The sequence below is a fragment of the Anser brachyrhynchus genome, assembly GCF_964034855.1.
Source record: "Anser brachyrhynchus genome assembly, chromosome: 16".
Classification (NCBI taxonomy): domain Eukaryota; kingdom Metazoa; phylum Chordata; class Aves; order Anseriformes; family Anatidae; genus Anser; species Anser brachyrhynchus.
Genome location: NC_137734.1, coordinates 10,954,299 through 10,979,711, shown reverse-complemented (window position 1 = coordinate 10,979,711; position 25,413 = coordinate 10,954,299). Strand labels below are relative to the sequence as shown.

At 52.4% G+C, this 25,413-nt stretch overlaps 1 protein-coding gene across 4 annotated transcripts in view; it reads left to right on the top strand.

The window, feature by feature from the left end:
• RALY (RALY heterogeneous nuclear ribonucleoprotein) overlaps positions 1 to 24,272 on the top strand; it is a 118,554-nt gene extending 94,282 nt beyond the window's left edge. For all 4 annotated transcript variants that reach the window (XM_080558350.1, XM_080558351.1, XM_080558352.1 and 1 more), the window contains 8 exons: positions 3,973 to 4,237; positions 8,665 to 8,737; positions 15,892 to 15,939; positions 16,130 to 16,290; positions 16,650 to 16,763; positions 17,614 to 17,759; positions 22,149 to 22,197; positions 22,456 to 24,272. In XM_080558350.1, coding sequence (XP_080414476.1) covers positions 3,982 to 4,237; positions 8,665 to 8,737; positions 15,892 to 15,939; positions 16,130 to 16,290; positions 16,650 to 16,763; positions 17,614 to 17,759; positions 22,149 to 22,193 — 843 coding nt within the window. In that variant the 5' untranslated portion in view covers positions 3,973 to 3,981 and the 3' untranslated portion in view covers positions 22,194 to 22,197; positions 22,456 to 24,272. The remainder of the gene's footprint in view (positions 1 to 3,972; positions 4,238 to 8,664; positions 8,738 to 15,891; positions 15,940 to 16,129; positions 16,291 to 16,649; positions 16,764 to 17,613; positions 17,760 to 22,148; positions 22,198 to 22,455) is intronic.
• The last annotated feature ends 1,141 nt before the right edge of the window (positions 24,273 to 25,413 follow it).

Here is a 25,413-nt window from a genome sequence, read left to right as displayed (position 1 = left end):
CCACTGAAAAGAGGTTGGCCGTGTCCCTCTGTCTCCCACACTTCAGGCAAAAAAGGCAAAGGGGGCAGGTTTCTCCAGGAGTGCAGGTGTTGTGTGAGGGCCGCAGGAGAGTGCTTGGCCCCAGCCTGTTAAACTCCAGGATGTCGCTGATGGGGCTCGACACCTCGGGGTTGGACCCCAGCCTTGGACACGGGCCTTGTGGCTGAGGCTGTGGCTCCATCCCTGCCGGGGCAGGGGCAGGTATCAGTGGGCAGATGGCACTCGGAGAGCATCTCATCTGCAGAGCCCTCGGGTCTGGGTTGGTTTCCTCCCAAGTCCTCCCAATGATGTGGCCATCACCTGGCCTCACCTTCAGTTTGCCACCTGGTGTCTCTGTCCCCCCGTCTGTCAGATGCTGCCATGGATCCCCAAGGGAAGCACCTGCGGGTGCTGCAGTGACCCTCTTCACCACTGGCACCCTCTGGAGCGTGGCTACAGGATAAGGAAGGTGCTTGAGGAGTTTGGGCTGAAGACATGAAGGCCTCAGACCTGAGAGTGGGAGCACGATCTTGCCTCCACTTCAGGGTGGGCGGTGCAGAGGGAGCTGGAGGCTTCGCAAGGGCTTCAGGGGTCTCTCCTCAAGTCACTGGGTTATCTGGTTCCTGCCTGTAAGGGGGGGGGGGTTCATGTCTCACCTTCATGAAGGAGATGTCAGGGGGTTGTTCCTGGCAATTTATCCCTCCTCAAAGTGAAGATACTAATGATGCCTGAGTGCCCACCTGAGAAACATCCTCATCCAGCTCCTTTGTTTTTAGAGAAAACAGAGTGTGGACCAGATCCACTGGCAGCAGCAGAGCCGAGTCATGTTGTCCCCACTGAGAGGAGGCAGCCCTCTACATTTGAGAGGAAAAGCCCTGATTTACCCTGATTTACCCTGATTTACCTCCTGCCAGACCTTTCTGTTCTGCGCACTCTTTGCACGGAGGCAGCTTAACCCACATCCCTCCCACGCCGGCTTAAGGAGCTCAGCACTGATGTAATTGGTGTTTACAGCTGCAAACAGCTGGCCAGAGATCAGACGGATGCAAATAACCCACTTCTGGGCTCACCACAATTGGGGAAGTGTTTGGGCTTAACGAAGCTTTAGGGGTTTCCCTAAGGGGGTAGCAGCCTTTAGGGAAACCCTACCTTAAGCTGCTACCTTTAGGGGTAGTGGCTTAAAATTGGTCAGGGTGCGGAAAGGAGGTGTTGAGAGCCGGGGTTATATTTTGGGTTGTTTAGTGCTGAAGCTGGAAGATGCAAATGCCCATTTTTGCCATCGCAGCCCAGACGAGGGCAGCTTCAGAGACGCTTTTGCAGGGAGATCACACAGGAGACCGAGAGACAGGCTTTAACAGCAGGTCCTAAAGGCACCCAGAATTTCTTGCAGTTTCTCAGGTGGGAGCCCCGGGTGCCACAACAAGCTGCAGCAGGGCAGGGGCGTCCCAGCGCAGTGCTGCTGGCTCTGCAGGGCTCGGATGTAGCTTCAGCACATAGGGTCGTGGGCGGCTATCAGAAGGGGTTGGGGACTTGCATAATCTCTGCCAGACAAGCAAGGATGGTGTGAGGTCGAGCGCTCTGGAGATCACACACCAGGGCAGAGCTGCTCTGAGGTAGAAATACGGGGACATCAGCAAAGGGAGTCACTGAGAGTAAAGTTACACAAGGAAGCCAGTGCCCTGTGACATTGCTGACACCACGGGGCAGGGAGAGCCAGGGATGCTCAGTGGGTCGGGCACATCCTTGGGAAGCAAGAACATCCAGGGCTACCAGGGCATGGGCACCCTCTGCGTGTGCAGGCTCCTGAAGGTCCCTCACAGCCTCAGCTGTCCCAGGGGGTTAGTACGGCAATTTCCTAGGGAAAAAAAAAAAATCCTGTTCTTAATTATTACTTCCAGGGATTTTAGGAGCACTGTGTCTGCTAGGAATTGTTTTAAAAATAATACAATAAAAGTCTCTGGCTATTGTAATCTGTAAGGGTGAAAAGGAAAATGTAATGAGCCAGGCTCAAAGTCCACCTTTTTTTTTTTTCAATTGGATTTTGTAGGGAGATCATTTCCAGCTTCAATGGCAGGTTAATAAAATCACGGGGGTGAGAGCTGGGTAAGATTTATTGCACAGTCACATCCTCCCCTGCTCCGTCTGGAGCATCTGCCCTGCCAGGCGTCCCCAGCGCTCTGTTGGGTCTGGCTTTAAACGATGAGAGGAACTGAGTGCCTGGTCCTTTGTGCTCTGAGAATCCAAAAGGCAGAGGTCTGGCAGCCCCAGCGTGTCCGGATAGAGCCAGTGACTGCAGTCAGTGTTAACCGTCTCCCTGTCTGCCTGGGTCTGGCTGCAGGCACCTTCTGGGTCAGGCAACTCTCCTCGGTTGCCTCATTGAAGCTGCAGATCTTGGATATAGAGAGCTAGCGGTGACAAGCCCTAAAACACTGATGCTTGTCTGTCTGCATAGAAAAGCCGTCAGGCAGAATGGACTATAGGAAGAAGCAGCCCATCTGGGTGTCCCAAGGGGCCGGTAGCTGAGCAGCCTCCTTCAGAAGGACATCCGTCACCTGAGGAGCCAAAATGGGGCACACCTGGTGAAGGGGTGGCATGGATAGTGACCCCCTGCCCTCCTCCTGCAGGTTTAGGGGGAGAGAGGAGCAACCGGGGAGTTTGTGTCCTATGGGAGAAGTTCTTTGCAGGAGAAGAAGGGGAAGGAGGACTTTGGTTCTTTGGAAGTCCTGGTGCAACTCCAAAGCACATGTCAGGAAGTGCCTCTGTGCCCAGCGAGGACCGGGGGACAGACACCGGCCCTGCCTTGGGGCAGGCAGCCCAGACAAACCCGCTTCTTCAGCCTGGAGAGCCAAAGGCCCACATCGGGTCAGATGGCGGGGTCCCTGGGAGGGGATGGGATGGCTCTGTGAGAGCCAGGGGGACCTGGGGGAGAGCAGCACCACGGTGTGCCTCATGAAGTAAGTACCTTCCCCAGTTCTGAGCTGCCTTTTCCCAGGTGAATATCACACTGTGCGTGTGCAGTGCTCAATAGCGATCCCAAAACAGCCCCTCTGTTTCTGAGAGATCAAAATCAAACTGGTATCTTTGGACAGCTGTACTTTTGGCTGCAACAACAATAGCAAGCCGCCTGATAGGCAGCAAGACTAGATTTGTCTTACTATAGTTCCCAGCCCTGTCCCTTCCTCCTCTTTGTCCTGAGAATAGAAGAGGTGAAGCCTTTCCTCGGGGGCTGCCCGTGAAACACCCCGGGCAAGGAACACGGAGGGTATTGCCTTGCAGCTGTGCGAAGCGGGTTGCAGCAGCCGCAAGCAGGCAGCTTGCAATTCCCAGGCTAACAGTGACACCTCCTGTTCGCACAGAATTCAGCTCGAAGCCCAGCGTGGCAATGCGAGAGTCCAGGTATCAGCTAGGAGCACGCGGGGTCCTTCGCCACGTAAACCTCTTCGTGTGCACCCAGGAAAACGAAGCCCTCTCCTAGCCGCAGGTGCAGCCCTGCAGGGTCAGGGCTGTCCCTGTGCACGGCGAGACCCAGCCTGCTCCGGGGGGTGCTGGGCAGAGGGGAGCCACAGGAGCCGGGCACGAGCACAAATGCTGAATGCAGACTGCTGTAAAAAGAGCAGTCCTTGAGTTGTAATTAAGTATAGGCAGGTAAAAGCTTTCCTTTAATAGCATTCAAGCTTTTATTTGGATGTAAAATGTATTTAAATACTGTTTTGTCCCCCAGGAGCAACCAGCTTACGCTCAAGAGGATCAGCCTGATAAATAACATGTATTTCCATTGAGTTCTGTGTGTGACAGAGTCCCCTCCCCAACACAGAGAGGTCTCCAGAGACCAGCTGAAGTTGAGGAGCTGGTTCCCTTGCTCCAGGCTTGCTGGGAGATTTATCCCCCACCTCTCTTTGTAAGACTCAGGAGATTCCCTTGCGCACCTCCCTGACTCCCCATTTGTTCATTCAGGTGTTCAAGATGTCATTGAAGGTGCAGACAAGCAACATCACGAACAAGAATGACCCCAAGTCCATCAACTCCAGAGTCTTCATTGGCAATCTCAACACAGCCGTGGTCAAGAAGTCGGATGTGGAGACCATTTTCTCCAAGTACGGACGAGTGGTGGGCTGCTCTGTTCACAAGGGCTATGCCTTCGTACAGTACTCCAACGAGAGGCACGCACGTGCCGCGGTCCTGGGAGAGAACGGGCGCGTGCTTGCTGGCCAGACACTGGGTAAGTCGTTCCTTCAGATTCTGTAGGTTTCCGGGTGCAACAAGGACGGGCTGATCCCTGAACAGTGGTCGAGGGATGGCCGGTCCAAGGCCAAGCTGCAGGTCAGGGTGAGGTCCGGTGCTGGTCGGGGGGTCAGACACAACCCCCAGTGACCCAGCAGGCACAGGCGGGGCTGTGACAGAGCTGGAGACCAGCAACAAAGCTGTCCTACAGCACAGCTCAACGGGGACTTGATGAAGGTTCCTGGGCCCCGCAGGGGTGGCAGTCACCGTGAGGCTGGTCATGGCCACTGGGCACATTGACACCCGCAGGGCTGTGACTGCAGCACTGCCTGGGCTTAGGAGAGGCAGTGGGGGATCCGGATAAAAGCCTAGCCCTGAAGACACTGGTGTGGAACCCTTAATTTCAGGGTGCCTGGACCGAAATGACAGCAGCACAGCACCTGTATGGGTTCCCCTAGCATGACAAGAGACTTCATCTCCCTTTCTTTCACCATTCAAAAGCCAGGTGTCTCGTTGTGTCCCATTACCTGGGCATCCTCTGTGGTCAGCAGAGACAGGCTCCTCTGGGTTTGAGCCTGGGACACCTGGCTCAGGCTGGGATGGAGGTACCAGCCTTAGCCTTAGCCCGTCAAGAGAGGCAGTAGTCCCGCTTGGACTATCACAGACCAGCTTTAGCCAGCTGATGTTAAATGAGGTAACTCTCCCCCCACCAGATATGTGACAGTCTCTCCTCTGTGCTGCTGTGTGATAAGAAATAACAAACAAAACCACCCCAACTGCTCCCAGCTGCATCATTATTTTGCAGATTGCTCTGAAGGGTCACATGCTGAGAAGCCCTTGTCACCAACTCTAAGCTGAGAATTGGAACTGAAGACAGTATTTTTAATGAAAATTTGTTATTTCCTAGCCTGCTACAGGCAGTGGTCACTGGACAATCAGGAAAGCGATTTGCAGCACATTCCCACTTTGCTTCCAGCACAGCAGTCAGAAAGAAGTTACGTGCTTGGTCTGGTCTTTAAGCCAGTGTGCTGCTTCCATCCGTGGTTTATTCAAATACCAGAAACTTTTCTTCACTTCTCTTCCCATCAGCACAAAGCCGGGCTGAGGTGAGGGGCAGTGTGCCAGCTGTTCCAGCCCAGACGTTGCCCACGTGCACAGGGCTGGTCGACATGAGAGCAAGGCGCTGGGGAGCCAAGGAGCCCGTAGTGGCACTCCGGTCAGACACCAGTCTGACCTCTTACTGTCCTCTCAGTGCCGGTTCCAGAGGCCTGGCGTGCTGCAAAAGGTCCATGCTGCACGCCTGCTGGAGCAGGGGCACACTCGTCTCCCCTTCACCTGCCTTCTCTTCGTGAACGCGTCCTGCCACAGAGGAGCTCAGCGTGCTTTCCTATGATATCCATGGCCCGGTATAAACCTGGGTGTGCTCCCCTTCCCGTAGAACCCAGCGGAAAGGAAGAGGTGAATATGCCATACAATGTGGTTCGAAAATGTCTTTACACAAAAGAAGGCACAAAAAGAGGCAGCCACGGCCGCATAGGCCGTGCTGATGTGGAGAGGAAGGATGGGATCGGACAGGCAGGGGGCACAATAGGCACATTGCTGAAGAGGCTGCCCCTGCCTCTTTTCGTGGCAGGACTGCCCTCCCCAGCCCACCTGCTTCCTGCCCTGGCAGGCACTAGCATCTTCAAGCCAGAACCCGTGGATACAACCAGAACTGTCAAGTCCTTCAAAAGGAGGGTTCTGAATATGCGTCTCGGGCTGTGACACTTGGTCCTCCAAGCTCCTCGACCATGGTTGTTGGAACCGATGTCCCTTTCCAGGCCCATCCAGTGCAGGCACAAACCATCGCAGCTGCATCCTGCGTGGCAGGAGGTCGTGGGGAGTCACCACCCACACACTCAGGACAGTGCCCGGTGCAGGGGCAAAGCACCCCCAACGGGGATACTGGGGCAGTGGTGTGCTAGTGCCTCCTGTCCCCACTGCCAGCAGGTCCCTCAGCAGGACAGCGTCCCCACCCAAAGCCAGAGCCACTCCTGCACGCCAGGCGCCAGCTGTGGTGTCCCAGTTCAGGTGGCACTACGTGGCACAGTTTGCATAAGCCAAGGAGCACGTATTCCACCCAGCTTCCCCTTAGGGCTCTTGCAACCCCTTCAAATAGACTGTAGAAAAGCGGGGACTTGCAGAGCCCCTCAGGTGGAGGACTGCGGCTGTCAGTGGCTCCTGCTCCCTCCAGGAGCACAGCTGGCTGCGCTGCTGTGGGAATTGCACGGTGGCACGGGGTCCAGTCCTCTGTCTGTTCCTGAGCACCAGCAGCGATCTGCTCCCTGCCATCTCTGATGCCATGGCAGAACAAATGAGCAAGGCAGCAGCTCATCTTTCTAGCTGTCTTCTCTCACGTAAGGTCAGCTCTCAAGCTAGGTGGTCTAGTAGCATTTATTCCATCTTGTCTTTTTGATTCTTCTTCCTTTATCAGTGGACAGGCATACTGTCAGGCTTCCATTTTAACTGATCAGCAAGATGCATCATGAAATGGAGGTGTCTGGAAGCCACGTCTGTAGCCCATCGTGGGTCACGGACTGCTTTGCCAGGCAGTTCCTGGCTACCTCTGTGGACAGCCCAGCCACTGCAGGAGGCCATCACCATTTCAGTGGGGGAGCTCTGCACTGGAATCTGGATCCACACCAGTAAGCTTGCCCTGCCATCTCTGCTTTCGGTGTGGGCAGAGATGCCTGGTTATGAGCAGGGGGCACATATACTGCCATGGGCTGAGCAGATGGATACAGAGATGCTGAGGAGGGAGCCAGAATGGCAATGGGTTGCAAAATCTGTCCAGGCTGGTGTGCATGCTGAGCTCTTGTCTCTCCTTGTTCATTGTCAAGGGAATCCCGGGGGATCTTACTGCTCATCACCACTACGGGTTGAAAGTACAAATTTCCTGCTCTGACTGCATGCCCTGATGAAGGCTCTGTAGTGCTATTTCTAGCAGCGCGTACCAACAAATTGAGCTAATTGTTGTCATTATCCACCGTTGGGCTTCCGTTGCATCTCCCTTGAAGGGCGTTGATCAGCATGGTGTTGTCATTAGTTCTGTTTTGCAAGAAAAGTGACTGGCAGCTGGCAAGATGCACCCTGACAGCAGAAAGGGTTCACAGCAGGGGAACTGGAGCTGAACAGGGATGTGTTCTGGGATGCACCAAAGAAAAGTTTATTCCTCTCTTCCTTTATAGCATTGCCAAAAGCACTGCATTGCTCCAACAGGCCCACACTGGCAGCAGCTGCCCTCAGAGCTGGCCTGTTTCCCTGCACATGCTTGTTCAGGCTCAACACTCTTCTGGATGAAGGATGAAGGGTGAAAGGCCGCAAAGAAAACGAGCACTTACTTCTGGTCACTTTGCCAGCTGTTTATTTTGATGGTGAGCAGCTCAGCTGGGCCCCATTATTTCCCCATGAAGTCCCGTGCTCACTTCATGCAGCGTGAAAAAGGCGGCGATTGGTAGGACTAGGGTGTAAGCCTGTTGAGTTTCACAGCATATCCTGCAAGTCCTGAAGAGGTGAGAACTTAAATCCCCCAGCTGGCAATCCCAGCTCCACAAACCCTGAGCCCCAGGTGTACATCTTCAGGTCCACCTGCACCTCAGAGGCTGCAGCCCGTGCAGCTGGCTCAGCACACAGACCTGCACCAGTGCTGTGGGGCAGCCCATGCCCAGCCCCATGCAAACGGTACTTTTGGGCTACCTGAGGACACCCAGCCTCATGTGCTTGGATCTGCCGTGCCCAGAGGCACTTATACGGAGGCTGACCTGTGGTCGCTCTCAGCACTGGGTTGCCAGGCTCTTTGCAGGTTCCATGAAATTGGCTCTATCTGTTTATTCTCACGTCAAAAGCACATTTGACAGTGAAGCCGAGGAGAGGAATTTCCTCTGCAGATTAGAGCAGCTCATTCTCACCTTCCCTCATTGAAGATGTGCCTGCGAGATCAACTGGGGTGACTGCAGGCGTGCACCTGCACTCTGTGCACCTTTTAATGCATCCCAGTCCAAAGCGATGCCTGGGTGGCTTGTGCTTAACATTCATTTTTATTCTAGAAGGAGCAAGGGGTAAATCGTAACTACCAGTTAGCAGCATGCAGCAGTTTTCTGTAGTCTGTGCCTTATCACAACAGCACTGAGTTCTCCTGGGAAGCCTGCCCTGAATTTGCGTACACGGGTTAGATCGTGTCCAGGGGGCTTGATTTTGAAAATAAGTGCTTAGAAGTTTTGTAAAAGAAAAGGGAGAGGCTTGCTAAGTGCAGGAATGTGTGCCCAGCAGGGACCAGCTAAAGGCAGACAGGAGCGCAGTGGGTCTGTCTGACCTTGCCTTGATCCGCGGTCGGGCACGGCTCCCGGTGGGCACAGCCGTGTAACGCTGCAGCTTTGTTCATTGCAGATATCAACATGGCCGGGGAACCCAAACCCAACAGACCTAAAGGGCTGAAGAGAGCAGCCTCCGCGTTATACAGGTAGGTCTCCGCTGTGCCACCTCCCTGCAGCGAGGTCTCTGGGCAGGTATTTCCTTCTGGCCAGGGCTGATTTTCCTGAACTGCCCCCTGGGCCATTCGTGCACATTCAGATTTTCTCCTCCCGTGGCCTTTTCTGAGCCTGGCCTTTGCAACACCCCTCAGGGCTAGGCTGAAGGGAAAAGAGCCAGCAGGAAGCCACACGGCAGACCCAAGGTTGGCCGAGACCTGTGGTGTTGTGAGACTGCACCTGGGCATGGCCTGGCCCATGGGCCGTGCTGGGCCTGGAGCACACTGGAGGAGCGCAGGCTGTAGTGGCTCTTGCCAGGTGTTGGGGACAACAGGGGTAATTTAGGGAAAGATGCTGGAGAAAAGGGCAAGAGAATAATAACATAGAAAGGGAGACAAGAAAGGAAGAAGGTGGGAAGGCATTGGAGCAACAAGTGGAGGTGGACCAAGGAGGTGGCCAGGAGAGGCCCTGAGGGAACCTGTGCTGGCAGCAGCAGTGAAGAGGGCAGAGAACAAGGGACAGAAGGGACAATGGTACATGACGTAGGTCTGTGGGAGACGTAGGGTGTCACAGATGTCAGAGCCTTCGGTGCCACTGTTGCCAACTCTAGAGACTTCATCATAATTCTCACAATAATTGAAGATTTTCATTGAAGCCTCACAGCCTGGAGTCGTGGGGGTGTGGGAGAAATTCAATATGTTCTTGCTCCTGAGGTTACAGAAAGGAAAACTTAAAAAGGTATTTTGAGAGCGCCCCACAGGTTCGAGAACCAAAAAACCAAATAACAAGATCCCAAAATGTGTTTTATTTCTAAATTCTCATGATCTTTGTACCAGTTTCATGGTATCGAGACTGGGGCACTGAGTCAGGATTTAGAATGTGTGGTGTTGGGAATAAAATTAGTGTCAGTGCTATAGGTGGGTGTTACAACAAAAGAAAATCATGAGAGAACTGTGGCTTTTTCTATAAAAAGAAAATAAGTGAGAGGGATAAAGAGAAATGAAAAAACTGTGATCAAGACTCAGTCCAACACCAGTGTGCAACCACATGGCAAACCTTAGCAGTAGCAATGTGCTTCTGATACAGGCAAACCCACCAGAGCTTCCGAAACCCTCCTGTGACACCCCCAAGGCACCTGCTGAGTCCTTCCCTGGGCCTCGCAGCTGAGTTCTTTCTTTGCAGCTTTCACCAGCACCTCCTTCCCCACTTTGCCACCCACCTGGGCTCATAGGACTTCTTGACTGGCCAGACCCAGCTGAGAGGATCACATCTGCCCCCTGCATCCCGTGGTCCAGCAGGCCCAGCAAACCCAGCTTCTCTTTTTGCTAGGCTCCCAGGGTGACCGGGGCCACACCAGGCAGACTGTGGGTATCCCATGTAGCTGGCATTGGCTCAGCTGTTTTCTGTCTCCCCAGCTACAACGAGGAAAGAAATGCTGGGAGAGGGAGCAGCATCACCCATTTCCCGCAGGTTTCCCCTGGACAGATGGCATGGGGCACCTGGGCTGCCAGTCCGAGAGCTTCCACCTGCAAAAACACTCTGAGACAAAAGACCCCAGAAAACTGCGCCGAAATCCCGAGCTCTTCGAGCTGGGTCTCACGCGCTTCACGCTGGCTGCAAATCACTCAGAAGGCTTATTGTGGATGTCAGCCAGCTTGGCCCTTAGCCAGAGTTTGGCCCTCTGGATTTACAGGGGGAAAATGTGCATCTGTGCATCATCTGCACTGACGTATGGAAATGGGCATGACACAAATCCTTCTATTTATTTGCACATGCATGACTTGCGTGGTGCTGGTAGCCGTACTGCAAATCACTTCATTCCATACATCATGTGATAAAGAGCATTTTTTGTCAGCATTTACTTCTCATCCATTCCTTGACTACTAATCCTCTCCTGTTGGAATGACCAGTATTTCAGACTTCCAGGCTGCCACGTAGATGAAGAGAGAGAAGTTTGCTTCCTCCCACAAATATATGCTAAAATATGGGCCAGAGAACTACACTGCTCTGAGCTTCAGCGATATTTCATCCCAGATTGGTGACAGATTTAAACTTTGCCATCTGGATTAGCAAAACTTATGATACCTCATGGAAAGCCAGGAATCCAGGTTTGCAGTGAGCTGTGGTTATAGCTTCTCCTAATGGTCATAAATTTTTCTAAATGTTAGACATCAAAAATCACAGCACTATCATTTATAGAAGTGCCGTGTTAAACACCTAAGATTAGTTTTTCAATGGTTGCATTTTATTTTGCCTAACTCTAACTCTGCATGAGAGAATCAAGTACTACAGGAGGCAAGGCAAGGGTTATCTCATTTTGGACACAGAGGAAGCAAAAATGGTGGCAGTATTAGTTGATCCATCAGCCCCAGGATAATATTTGGGTGTTTAATGGAAATCCCTTGGGATGTAGTCTCCCATCTACCTCTAGCAGGTAAAACATACCCCAGGTTCACACCATCATGAGTTTTCTAAGATGTCTCTACAAAACCTAGACCTTCAGTCAGTGTAAAGCCTTGCTGCCATCACTGTTCTGCCTAGATCCGTTCAGGGCCACACTCCCGCAGCCTGTGCCTTTGCCCGAGCATCTCCTTGCACACAGAAAGTCCCCTCCATGACCCCGACCTGTGCCCCGGCCACCGCTGCTCAACACGAACATGCCTGGAAATGCTGCAAACAAGTTAGCGAGGCTGGCTGCAAAACGAGCTTGTCTTTTGACCATGTCCCCCAGGTATTCACATGCTGTGTCTCAAAACCGTTTGCCTTCTGGCAGGACATTTTTCACCTGCCTAGCACACATCCAGACAGGGTTTCCTGGGGCATTTTGGGCCCCAGCCGGGTCGGTGCCAGTGCCCCTGCCATGCTGTGTTTTGGCTGCTCCTTGCTGGGGGCTGTGCAGAGAAGATGGCTCTGCAGAGGGACCAGCTGCGGGGCGCTGGGGTGGGCAGTGCTGTGGCTCTCCATGGGTCCCTGCCCGTCCCAGTGGTGTTGGTGCCCATGTTGCTCTGTAGCCGAAGGACAGCCAGCTTTGGGACAACCTAAGCAAGTCTTGCAAGGGGCACCAAGTGCCAAGCAGCTCGGTGGACACAAACCTCCGCAGACACCTTCACAGCCCGTGGATGCAAGTGAACAATGACCTCGCAGCCCAGCTGGCATCTGCGTCCTTTGCTGTACCCACTGCAGTCAAAAAGCTGGTGTCGAACCACCTGCAGCCAGCTGACCCACTCCTCCCATGTCTCAGCTGTGGTGCTCGGATCAGTGACAGCCCTGCAAGCCCTGGTGCCAAACCCACGCACAGGGCTGAGAAGCAACCCCAGAGCAGAGCAGGAGGTGAGCAATCGCACCGTTGGGTCCAGCACTGGTGAAGAGGACTGGTGCATGCTGTCCCAGCACCTCTGCAGACCCAGCATCTTGGAATTGCTGTGTTCCCTTCCAGCATTTCTCTCCCAGCTTCCTGCTACTTCAGCTAGTTGCAGGAGAAAAGAATCTCACACCAGATGTGCAGGATTTTAAAAGCTCACTATTTAATTATGGCTGGATATTCCAAGTAGCGTTTCAGCAGATATTGTTTCTACTACTGCAATAATTAAGACTGTGCAATCGTTAATAGGAGGATCTGAGCTGAGCACAACATGTCAATTGTGATTATCAGTGCAGGGCTGCCAGCCAGGTAATTAAAAGCACAGCCACTCAGCTTTACGTTTACTGTTCAGGTGTGTGCTCAGAAACGGCACTACAAATGTAGTGTAAATGCAGCACCTAAAAACAATTGCCCTTCAATTAGAAATGTGTGGATTTTGAACCTTTGTGATTCATTTATAAATGTTGTTTAATTGCTATAGGAAAACAATGCAGAAGAAATGCATCACGAGCTGGAAGCATCATGCTACTTGACATGGCCTTATAGGCCTCTGCTGCCTCTCTCTCTGATTGTCCCTGCTCTAGTTGTAAAGGGCACGATGTCACCAGCTGACTGAAAAATGGCAGGAATTATTCCTGTACACAAAGGAGGCCCTGCCAGTTCACTGAATAATGATCCATCCATTTCAGGAAGGTGTATCTTATGTGCCGTGAAATTATCAGCACACAGGTTCCAGGTAAACCACTGAAGCTAGGCACTCGCTTTTTACTCGTATTCTTCTGTATTCCTGTTGTAAGACCTGACTTTTCCTCTGCACCTGACTTCCAAGGATGCTGGTAAAGGCACCCAGCCACTGCCTCCCTCCTTTCACAGCCTCCTGCAGGACTGGCTTTGTCTGTTAAGCTGTGACCTGACTCATGTTATAGCAGCGTCCCACAGTCACAGACTTCAGAAAAATCCCTGACTTAAGCCTGCTGCCTTCTTCTTTGAGGGCTGTGTCATGCTTTGCAGGTGTTGAAAGAGGCTGGGGTCAAGAGTTTTTGCCATCCCACGCTGCCCTGAGTCTAAGGCGGACTCATCTCACGTATGTTCAGCGTGGCTTGGATTTGTGTGATTACATTTCCAGCATCTGAAGCTCAGCGAGCTGAATCCCTCTGGCTTTGGGGAAGTCAGAAGTCCAGGAGTTGCCGGCCATGTGCTGAGCCCGTAGTGTCCACACCCCAACTGATGGGGCCTGGAGGAAAAGCCGGCTCGGGCTGAGTCCCAGAAGCATGACAGCAATGAGGGTGTTTCAGAGTTGTGCCAAATTCCCCCTAAACTTTGTGTCACTCATCAGGAAATGATCTAAAGCTGCCCCATGGTCTCAAGTGAGCTTCCCAGCGAGAGGCGGTCCTGCTTCTTCCCACTCAGAGTCCGTGAGCTTTACGGAGAGGTTACCTCTGTCTTCTGCTGCCTGTGGATACAGAGAACATTGGTGGCATTGTTAGAGCTAGCCAGAAGCATTTCACCAGAGCCCGTCAGGTTTGACAAATATTACAGAATTGTATCAATTTCATTTTAGTTGCACCTAAAGAAAGAAAAAGAAGAGTGAGAGCCTGACATTGCAGAAGCACCCTTGTTCAGTTTTCCTTTCAAATGACATCCTATTTTGATTTGATTCTGTGTTTATTGGATTCAAACAGAATTGGAGTCAAACATACTTGGTGTTTAAAATAGATTGAAGTTCTGAGGGGAGCTGCTGTTCTATAGCATTTTCTATATTTCCAAGTTTCATCCTGGGGCCGAATGAAAATCAAGTTATCAGTCTTGAAATGCCACATGAAAATACATTTCCTCTGTCCATATGAACATGCTGGTTAGATTCCAGCAAGAGTTGGCGTGGTAGGAATTGCCTTTCCCTTTCAGCTGAGAAAAGCATACCAGGGAATAAATGCAGATCACACAGCGTTTGGGTGGAAGGCTGCTGGGACAGCTGTTTCTGCTCTTTGAGGCCAGCAGGTACCATGTCCACAAGTCAGGTCAGAAGGGGAGGATGCCGAGGCTGAAAATACACTGAAATTCATCTGTACTGAGGCTTTCAGCAAAATGCTTTTTTTTTTTTTTTTTGTGATGAAATTGAATTTGGAAGGCTTTTGGAGATAACAGCTCTGTAGTCACACCTTTCCTGTCCCTCAGTGCTCAGCAGCGGGAACTCGCACCCAGCACCCCAGCCCAGGCGCAGAGCTGGCCATGGACGGTCAGTGGGTCAGCATCTGCTCGGAGACAAGGTTCAGCACAAAACCACTTCCAGCTGCCAAAAGAGGCAGTAGGTGCAAATGCTGCCTCGTTGTCTGTAACTTGCACCAAGTCTCCTTGGCTCCAAGCGAGCCCAGCTGTCCTCAGCCAGCCAGAGGTGTGCTTCGGGTCCCCAGAGGCACAGGCTGTCCCTGCACGTGGCTTCAGGTGACCAGGGAACTCAGGGGCATCCAAGGGATGGGGAAAGTCCCATGCTGGAAACCAGCCGGGTTGCTGAAACCAAAATATTAGGTGGGAAGCCCAGTGCCAGTGTAGGCAGGACAGACATCCTGGGTCAACATGAGCCACGCTTTCTGCCAGCCAGCCATCCTTTTTGTCACTTCTTGCCTAAGATGCAGGGCACCAACTTTACCCCCCCAGGCTACATCTTGAGTGCTCATCCTTCCCTCTTCCCATCACTGTCTTCTTCTTCCCATTAGTGTTGTTTATTTATAAGCCACTAAATGGTTTCATGACACAGGACAGAGCTTTTGCTTTCAGGGGCTGTGATAGCCATTCTCTTTGTTCGGAGCAGAGCAGAGGGAACGTCATCATAACTTCCTCATAAAGCAGCAGCAATTCGGGCAGCAGCACACGAGGGAACCAGATGCTGTGCCCAGCTGGGGGTACCCGCTCTGTTCAGCAGCATCGCTCTTCCCCAGCGTGCCTCTGCTGCAAGCATGCTGGGGCATCGGCCAGCACAAGAGCACTCTGAAAAGCTGTGATTGCCCTCTGCAATCACCTGTTTTGTTTTGTCTTGTGAAAAAAAATCAGATGCAGCAAGAGAGAAAACACATTACTGGGCCTCCAGGGAGTGTCAGAGGTGAGAAATGTATTGGTCTGACCTTGGGTTAAAATGCAGCTCAAGCCTAAGAAAACAGGAGGTGGGCAGGGTCTTGCTGAGAGGAGGGAGATTTAAACATCCTTGATAGCAAAAATGTTAAATTAATAAATACCCCCTTCTTCCTGACTTCTCCCTCAACAATCACATACGGTATGGAAAAATCTCACCCCAGCAGAGCAGGTAAAGCTATGTCCTCCCGGCACAGGTGCAGTCCCACCACACAAAATGGAAGGATATCAGCAATGCCCTGAGAACAAGTTAAACCAATGTAGTACAGTGCATTACTGGCTTCCACAATTACTGGCCTCCACAATTACCAGCGCAATCCATCAGCCATTCTTTGAAGTTCTCCACAAGGTGGCCTGGAGATGGAGAGCTGGCCCCCGGGAGCTCCCCAGACTCAGCCATCACTTCGGACATCCCTCAGGGAGTTGGTGGACATTTGTCCCCGGCCCCAGTTTGTAGCTTTTAATCCATCTGCATTTCTTGTTTCTCCTCCAGATAGCCAGGTTCATGCCAACATCACACCTCCAGTGTGTTCAGCCCCCAGGTCTTTCTCCAGGCTCGGACCGGCCCCGTGGGCCAGTCAGGACCATGGAGGGGGGGTGGATGTGGTGGTGCGTTATCAGCGTTAATTAACATGTGCCATCCTGACTCTGTTTCTGCAGCGGCTACGACTTCGACTATGACTATTACAGAGACGACTTCTACGACAGGTGAGCTGGGGAGGCGGCAGCCAGAGGGGCTTTCTGTGGGGCAGGCGGTGCAGAGAGGCCACAGCTCCAGCCGTGGGGAGCGAGGCGGGGTGGGCACAGGCCGTAGCAGTGGCATCCGACATTCGGGCTTTGCAGGGCCTGGGCTGGGGGTGCTTCAGCTCCTGCTTCCCCCTCTGCTTCCCCCCCGCAGGCTCTTCGAGTACCGGGGCCGAGTGTCTCCAGTGCCCAGGGTGGTCCCGGTGAAGCGGCCGCGGGTCACTATCCCCCTTGTCCGGCGCGTCAAGGCGACGCTCCCCGTCAAGCTCTTCTCCCGATCGGCTGCCATTGCCAACAGCTCGGCCAAGCTGAAGCGTGAGTATGTGTGTGCAGCCCGGGGACGGGCCGTGCCACCCAGCCCTGTCCCCAGCCTCCAGCCAGGTACCTGCAGGGCTGGGTGCTCCCAGGGAAAAACCTTAAAAACCCCAAAACATCTGCAGCAAAAGCCCAGTGAGGGCTTTTCAGAAGCCTGTGGGCTGCAAATGGGGCAGGGGAAGGTACAAGGGATCATCCTTCAATAAGCGTACGGTCACCACCAGTGCTGTAACGGGAGTGACGAGCTGTCGAGGGGCTGTGGTGCAGGAGAGCTCATTGCTGGACCCAGCAAAGTTTCTGCCCCCCTTTCAGCAAAGCCCATGCCGGCTGACACCTCTCTGTCCTTCTTTCCTTCCAAGTGAAGTGCAGCGAGCTGCAAACGATCAAAACCGAGCTGACGCAGATCAAGTCCAACATCGATGCTCTGCTGGGCCGGCTGGAGCAGATTGCTGAGGAACAGAAACTGTCCACAGGTCAGTTGGGTGTGTACAGGTCCCTGAGGGCTGGCCTGAGGCAAAGACCCCACCAGAGTTGGACTTCAGACCCATCACAACTTGTAACGTCCTCTGGGCACCAGCACTGAAGCATCTCCCCCATGATCCAGGTTGGGGGGGGGGGGGGGGGCCTCAGACACAGTACAGGAGGTTTCTGTAGCCCCAGCCCGGATAAGGGAACTTTGCTAACAAACATGAAGATAAAAGTCCCTGCCCTGAGGAGTTTAGCATTCTGCTCAATGGTAAGTTCTCAGCTCCAAGCTCTCAGTTGTGTCTCGGAGAGGGAGGGTGCTGCTTTCTAAGGGTACTTCATTCTTCTCTTGTCATCGAAATTCAAAGCTGGAGCAATGGACTTCACTGAACACACCGATCTGTTTCTCTCAGGAGAAAACATCACAGAAATACTAGGTAGTGTTGAAGCATCACTGCGAAAAAAATGGTCAAGATTCGGAAAACGTCTTTGCTGACAGTTAAATGGGCTGCCAAAATCACATGCCAAAATTCCCCAAATTATGGAATTGGGTTTAGAATTGTGAGATTTTTTTTTCTTTTGTAGTACAGTTTTTATTTTTTTAATTTGCTTTCTTGTTTGGGTCACTTCTGCCTCCTACACACACTCCAGTTGGCCTGCTCTGCCCACTCCTGGTTTTCTATCTAGCAGCTCCTTCAAAAGCAGCAAAGCTTCGCACTGTGAAATAAACCCTAGATCCATTATTTACATACTGACTCAATTCTGGGGCCTCTGGGTGAGTCTGATCAGGCTGCAGCCACCGCCTCCCCCCGCCTCCCCCAGCCCCTGATCCTGCTCGCTTGGCTCTTGCTCTCACAGAGGTACGGAAGAAGGCAGATGGCAGCAAAAGTGAAGTCTCGCAGGAAGACACAGCGTCAGAGGCAGAGGTCAACACGGAGGAGCCGCTGAATGGGGATGAGGGAGAGGAAGAGGGGCTCGCACGGGATGAGTGTGAAGATGAACTGGTAAGAGCAGTTGGGTGCTATGTTCCTCCAGCCAGGGGAGTTCAGTAATGGACCACAGTTTTACTGTAAAGTATTAAACCCCCAGGAAAATAGTTATTCCTTCCTAAAAGGAAATTGTTGTATTTAATCCCATGATTGTTCACAGCTTGTTCTTCCTAACTGTTAAGCTGCTTGCAAAAGCTTTGACCTAGCAAATGGTGGAGAAACACAGTTGGCTCCTGAAATACGGACTGTATTTATCCTTGATTTCACAACATTTAATTAATGGTTAAAATAAGTTGCTTTGCTCCAGAGGAAGTGGATCTCAAATGAATTGAAACATATGCCAAAGGCAGGCCATGTTATATTAACCACACTTTCCTAACAACGGGCATTTGCAAGGGCCTTTTGTCTGGATGGGCACCAAATTGCACAAGTGTAGTAGCACAAGTCTCAGCAAGCTGCTGTGCATGAAGCTGTACATCCATGGCAAGGGCAGCACTTTTCTCTGAGCGTGGCTAGCCTGATTTTATCCATGTCAGCCCCATTGCCTTTTGTTCTGTCCTGAACAGGGACTGAAGAACCCAGTGAGCAGGTTTTACGGGCTGCTCCCAGATGCCACAGCACTGGTGGCAGCAGAAGTGAGGATGGAGCTCACCATCCCTTGCTCCATCCTCACCCCATGACCGCTGGGCTGACCGCACAGCACTTCACACCTGCAGCACTCTGCCTATGGCCAAAGATCTCAAAACTCTTGCCAGCTGATTGCAGTCTTCCACTTCACCCCACCATAGTTATGATGGATGCAGGATCTGAACGGCATATTTCAAGTGTTTCAGTTTCTGGGACCTCACAGCTGAAGTCCATGACCACTGCTAAATCTGAAAAGAGTTGGTTAAGGGGAGAAATAACAGACCACTGTAAAGAAGAAAGGCAAAAGCTGGCTTCCATCTCTGTGTCAGTTAGGATAAGGAAGGCCAGGTTTAAATTACATCAAGGGAAACAGATGGTAGAAACTAGGGGAAAGCTTACTGATGCTAATGATGATAAAGCAGCTCGCAGACTGTCAACAGAAATCATGGACCTTGCCATTGGTGGGATGAGAACACAGAATGGACAGACATCCACTGGGTGTGATTTAAGCATCACAGAATGGCTTGGTCTGGAAGGGGTCTTAATGACCATTCAGTTCCCCATGCCCTCCCACCTTGTCCTATCACTATATGTCCTTGTAAGTAGTCCCTCTCCATCTCCTTCTCCAAGAAGAGCTGATCCTCATTAGGGATAGATGAAAATCACTATTTCAGGTCCCTACCACTTCTGATTTTCTGTAATTCTCTGGTTTTAAAGTGACATTGAGTTTGGAAATATTTTACTGCCATCATCAGGTTCAGATGTGCTCAGCATGGGGCAGGTTAATTTATGGAGCTCATCTGCAGGGGTGTTTTCTTAAACACTGCAAGGCAAACCACAGAAGCTGTCCTTTAAATCTTGCTCCTGACCTTAGAGCACTGAGCAGCTTTGAAGTCAGGCACATGATATCCATTGAAGGCAATGAGAGCTGAACAGATGCTTCTTTTCAGCCCTACATCCAGGCTAAAGTTGGCTGCCTGGTTTTGTGCACAAATCTCTGCTTGGCCTTGGTGAAGGCTCCAGCGTTGGCTGGGGAAATGATGTCCAAAATGTACACTCCAGCCCCGAGCAAGGAGGAGGAAGGGGGCCTCTCCCAAAACAAGTTTGTGCCCTTTCCAGAGAGGCTGGGCAGCAAAGGAGCTCTGAAGCTGCTGCTGTGCCCAAAGTTTACAGACTTGTAAAATAATCTAGGTTGGAAGGGCCCTGTGGAGGTCTCTTCCCTCATCCTGCCAGCTGATGCACCCCAGGATGTGGTAGGGTCTCTTTGGTAGGGTCTCTTTGCCCCGGGGACATTCTGCTGACTGCTGCCCAACTTGTTTGCCAGCATCTGAAGTCTTTTCTTTTTTTGCAAAGCTGCTTTCTTGCCAGCCGTCCCCTATGTGTCCCTGCTCCACAGCATCATTCCTATTGCATTCCCACAGACTCTAGCACTCAGCTCAGGGGGTCTGGGAGGCCAGGAGACAGACCTGACCAGGGAAAACTGGGGGGAAAAATAAGCCTTGAGTACCTTGGCCTTTTCCATCTGCTTGGTCAGCAGGTGCCTGTGTCCCCTGCCCCACTGAGCAGTGGGCTTACGTTTTTGTTATCCTTCCTTTTCCTGCTGGTGTACCTACGGAAGCTCTTCCTGTTGCACTTCGTATCCCTCACTAGTTCCAACTTCTGCCTACCTTTGGCTTTCCTAACACCACCACTGCACACGGGAATTTTGGCTTTATCTTCCTCCTTGGTGGCCCAGCCCTGCTTTCACCTTCTGGGTTCTGCTTTTTGTGTAGGAAAAAGCTCGTTTTGGAGTTTGCTGCTCATCCTCCTGCCATGGCTGCCCCACTCTCTGCACAGCAGAATGGGCTGTTCCTGTGCTCCAAGGCAGGTGTGCTGGAAGGTGGGCCCGCTGCCCTGGGCTCTGTGGGCTTCCAGAGCAGTCTCCTGTGGGATTCTGCCAAGCAGATCTCTGAACATCCCCAGATCTGTTCTCTTAAGTCCAAGGATTTGATTCTGCTATTTCTCTCGGTCACTTCTCTCAGGATACTCTTTCCACCATCACATCACTGTCCAGCTCTTCCTTGTTCATTGGTAAGAAGGTCAAGAAGCACATCTCACTGACCCTAGTCAGCTTGTCAATCAGCTGTGGCAAGAAACCTTTCTTGATGTTTCCAGAAGTCTCCCGGCTTGCTTGCCCCCAGCCCCGTTGACTTTCCAGAAGATACCAGGTTGGATGAGGTCCCACAGGAGTACAAAGGCCTCCAACCAGGAGGCTTCCCCCAGACATCCAGAGCAGGTTTCCTGTCGGGTGGTCTGTAGTAGATGCCTGCCATGATGTCGCCCACGTTGTTCTGCCCCCTGCCCTTCAACCGCGTGCTCTCAGCTGACTCATCCCCGTTCCAATGCACGTCCCCATGCATCTGAGCCCTTCCTTTGCCCAGAGCAAACACCACCTCACCTGGTTTTCCTGACGAGCCTGTTCCCAGGGCACTATACCTGCTTTGTAATTGCAGCTCTGCAGGCAGAGGAGCCTTTGTTCTGCTGCCAGAAGTCACAAGCCTCCACACTTGCCCATCTTGAGAGTCTCCATCCCCAGCTCCTGTGAGCAGTTTCCAGCTTCCCTTCTGCATGCCTTGCAGTCCTCAGGCTTTTGCCCGTGCAGGATCTCTGCAAAGACCCTGCTGAGCTCCCCAGTAGCACACACCTATTTCCCTTCCCCAGCGCCCTGCTGCTAACTGGGTTGGGACTGGTCTCCCTCGCCTTTCCTTCTGGATCATCTGGTATTACCTGCAAACATCTGGCTCCATTTCCATCTGTTTATCATAAAATGGAGCCTGTGTAGGAAATTAAATATTACTGCTGAACACCTTATTTTAATGTGTATTGCAGAATGGCTCCAGGAGGGCAACTTCCATGTGCCTTATTTACAAACCCACTCTTGTATGGGGAGCAGTTCAGCATGGTGTGCTGTCACTGTGACCTTGGGAGTGGTGAATATTAGGAGTATTATTCTGGATGATGAGCTGTACTGCAAACTGGAACCGGTTTCTCTGTTCACCAGCAGAATCACTGCACTGTGCATGATTTGCCGCTGCAGACCAACTCCCCCTGAGCATCCTGGGCAGTTCCAGTAACCACAGGAACTGTGCTCTCAGTGTGGGTCCTTCCCAGGTCCCAGGTAAACTTCTCACAGTGCTAAAACAAGGAAGAGCTGTGAAAACACACATAATAAGGCCCACTTTATACAGATGCTGTGGCTACTTGCTAAGTATGGGGCTTCTCCTTTAACCTGGCCATGTGAAAACCAGGGATCCAGTCTAAGCGTTCACCTAGCAATGATGAGTGCTTACCATTTAGCACCCACGCCCCAGGCTTAAGACCTTCCCTGGGGACATGCAGCCTGCCCAGTGGAGGTGCTGGCTCTGTAGCAGCACAGATCAGACACCTGACTTTACACCACCAAGGGAAGGTGGGCCTGACTTTATCCCGGTCCCTTTGAGGTTCAGCCAGACGTCAAAATCAAAGGCGAAATCACACATCCCAGGTCTGTTCAGCAGAGGCTTGCTAGCATAAGGATATTTCTGGTTTTGCCTGGAATTGTCTTTTCCAATCGCTCCCCACAGTCCCCACGTTGGCGTGTTCTGCAGCTCCTCCGCCACGGAGCAGTCTGACCCTGCCGCAGCGTGCAAGCTGTCCTGCCCATGATGGACCGGGCTGGTCCCTGCTTGTGACACAGCACGGTGTCTTGGGCAGGGCAGGGGGGGCACGTGGTGATTTCCTGTTTCTGTCTCCCTGCAGGAGAACAGCCATTACACAGATGTGGAGGATGCCAGACTACAGTAACCAGGTACGGCTCACACACTGCTTTTTAGAGACTGATCCTGAGCAAAAGTTTTCATCCCATGCAAGACGTTGGGATCTTTTGCTGCTTCAGAAGATGCTCTTTCGCACTGATCCTCTGTGCTTTCTAGCACTGAGCCTGGCTGCTCAGCCGGGTCGCTGATCAGCCCCTCGCTCCTTTTCCTACGTCACACACTACCTCTCTGAGGTTCAAGGAAAATGATGTACCTTTTTTTTCATCACTGCCTCTTGTCTCTCCTTGCAGCCCATTCAGAACAGCAGTGAGCAATGGTGTGAGGAAAGCACGAGACTAAACCCTGTCCTGGCACACTGAGCAAGACAAGCTAAATTGAAGTGCTGCTGTCATCTCTACCTGGCATTCGAAAGGAGAAACATGGCCCGACATCTTCCATCCATCTGTAAAGCAAAGACGACTAAAACTCATCATACCAGTGAATCCCCACGACCCTCTGCAATGGATTCAGAGCTCTGCAGCCAGCCCGGGCAGCAGCCAAACCCTGTGCAATCCATACCCACCACTGACTGGGTAATGGGAGAGCGGTTGTGTCACCCCACGAGTCAGAGATGCTACAGGGCTTTTTCTAAGAGAGGAGGGAGAACTAAGCCCAACCCCATAAGGACTTTTTCTCATGCTAGGTGAGAGACAGAGCATTTGCTAACTGGGGAAAAGTACTGTCTCAGTTTGGACAATGTGTGTTCTCACGCTCGAGGTCATGTTGAGGAAGAGGGTGTGGGGTGAGCTCTGCTCCTGGAGTGGCCACCTCCTGTTGTGGCTCTTGTCCCACGCGCCACCGCGGGTACCCGGTCACTTCCAGGCAGAGAGGAGCCGGTGCCTGTGCATGTGCTGTGCTGCTCCAAGAGGGGAAGGTGAGAGGAGCCTGTGGGACAGCAAGCGATCCCAGGCAGGAGGAACAAAGCCTGCATCGTCTTCAGCAGTTTGGCCTCCTTGTTCGCCACTGGGAAACCACCATGGGAAGGCTGAGCAAGTCCTTGAGGAACGAGAAGATGCAAGCATGTGTCAAACAGGCGGATAAGACCCTTTTGGACTCGCCGCTCCCTGGAAGGGCTCTGACCCACCTGCTTCCCCAGCCAGAGGAGCTAGCCCCTTCCCCTGGGTGTTCGCACCCCCTGCCCCAGCTCCCCTGGGTCTCCACGCCTGCCGGGGGGCCAGGAGGCAGCGTGCTAGCTCCTGCTCGTGGCAGCAAGGTCTGTCACCAGTCTGGCAGGGCTGCAGCACGCCTGGGCGCAGTGATCCCGGTGACTGCCCTGAGCACAGCGCCTGTGGGTGTGCAGGCACCCCCCTCTGCTGCCCAAATTCAGCCTGCTTCTGACCCATGCCACGTCCTGCGAGCACAAGGCTGCGGCAGCCTTTTCGCACCACAACACCCAAGAGGTCTCTCGGCCTTTCTCGTCTTGTTCCTTCCTCTTCCGCGGGCTTATGCAATTTTTCTGAGTTCAGAGGTATATGGGACTGAGACTCACACAGCACTTTATTCAGAGCAGTTGTGTCCTGCCCATCTCCCCTGTGTCTGCCCAAAACACCCCTCCCAAAACACACACACACACACACACATCGGTGCTTTGAGTCCAGAACGGTGCCCGCACCTTCTCCTCGGCCAAACTCTCCCACAAACCACGTGGCCCCCTGATTGTACAGGGTGCTCTGAAAGGGGACTCCTGCTTTCTGCTCCAGCACTCAAAGCCAGACTTCCTGTACAGCATCTCTCTTTGAAGGGTGGAGGGGAAAACAGGTCGTGGGGGCAACGCTTCCCTGCCCAGAGGGCCATCCTGGAGCAAGCATGGCTCTTGAAGCACAATGTTTTATTTGCATTTCTTAGTTTCGAATAAGTCATGAAGGAATTAAGGGATAACCGTGCTTTCCCCTACCTTTTTCTGGTTCCTGTACAATTTATCCATTGTGTTGTACTGAGCCGTCGTAGAGCTGTTTTCTAGGCTTTGAGATGAGCTGCGGATTTTGCTATGAACTGACTGTGATGCTGATGTCTGGGAGAAAGTTGACCTTGTACATATGATCCTGTATAATAAAAGAAAGAAGTCTAATTTGCTTTTGCTGTCTTCTCTGTCATACACATACATGCTTTTTTTCCTGTTTCCGACAGGCAAGCCTTCTTTCCCTGTCTGAGCTTCAGTTCTGCCTGCAGGACTGCCTTTCCCTTGCACAAGGGGCATTGAGCGAAGCAGCTGGCTCGTAGTGGCTCTTCCTCTGGGTGCCTGGGAACTCTTTCAGTGCAGGAAGAGACAAATGCAGGACAAATCCAGAACTTTAATCGCATTAGCTGTTTGCACTACTCCAGCTAATAACAGGCTGGAAAAACATGATTGATGTTCCAGTTTGCACAAGCCAGCAGTAGGAATAAATGCCCCTAAAGCACAGTACCTCTGACTGTCTCCCCAGCCACTGCCCCAGCAGAGCAAAGCTCATGCTGCATTGCCAGCTGTGTTCATTGGGGCCAAACCCCAGCACCTGCGCTGCGTCCGAAGGGCACCAGTGACTACACAAGGAGAATCCAGCCACTACCTCACCTTCAGGCTCTAATTTCGTGGTCCCAAAAAGCTGTCTGCTGAGCCTGGCCCAAGCCATCATCCACTACTGGAGGGCGAAGCTGCCTGTTGGGTCTGTTCACGTCCATGATGATTTTGGGGATGCTTGGGCATCCATCCATCCTGCGATCAGTCCCTGGGTCAGTTCAGGATGAGGAAAGCAGCACGTTCAGACTAATTGTTGGGCGTCTGTGCGCCTGGGAAGGGGGAGAGAGGAAAAAATATTAGGCAGCAGTTTGGAGTGTTTGGCACTTGGCTATTGAGATCAAAATCAGTGCAGCGTTAGGTCAAACCTGGGCCTAGAGGGTGGCCATGGCGCAGTGCCTTGGGGGCAGGATGCGTCCGTGCTCCATCCCCACAGCCCTGCCCTCGCTGGCCTGAAACCAGTCTGGGCCTGGGTACCTGTACGTGGTGCTGGGTGCTCAGAGCCTGATCACAGCCTCCTAGCACAAAACTGTTCTGGTTTTGGTAATAATTTTTTGTCGAGGATGGGACTTTGGGAGCTCATGCAGGCCCCTGTATGGCAATTATCTTTGCTGTTAGCCACAGAGAGGTCTTTAACAAGATGAGTTTCTGTGTTTTTTTGTGCTAAATGAGTTCTGGATGCGGCCATGCAGCAAATCTTCTCATGAAGAGGCAA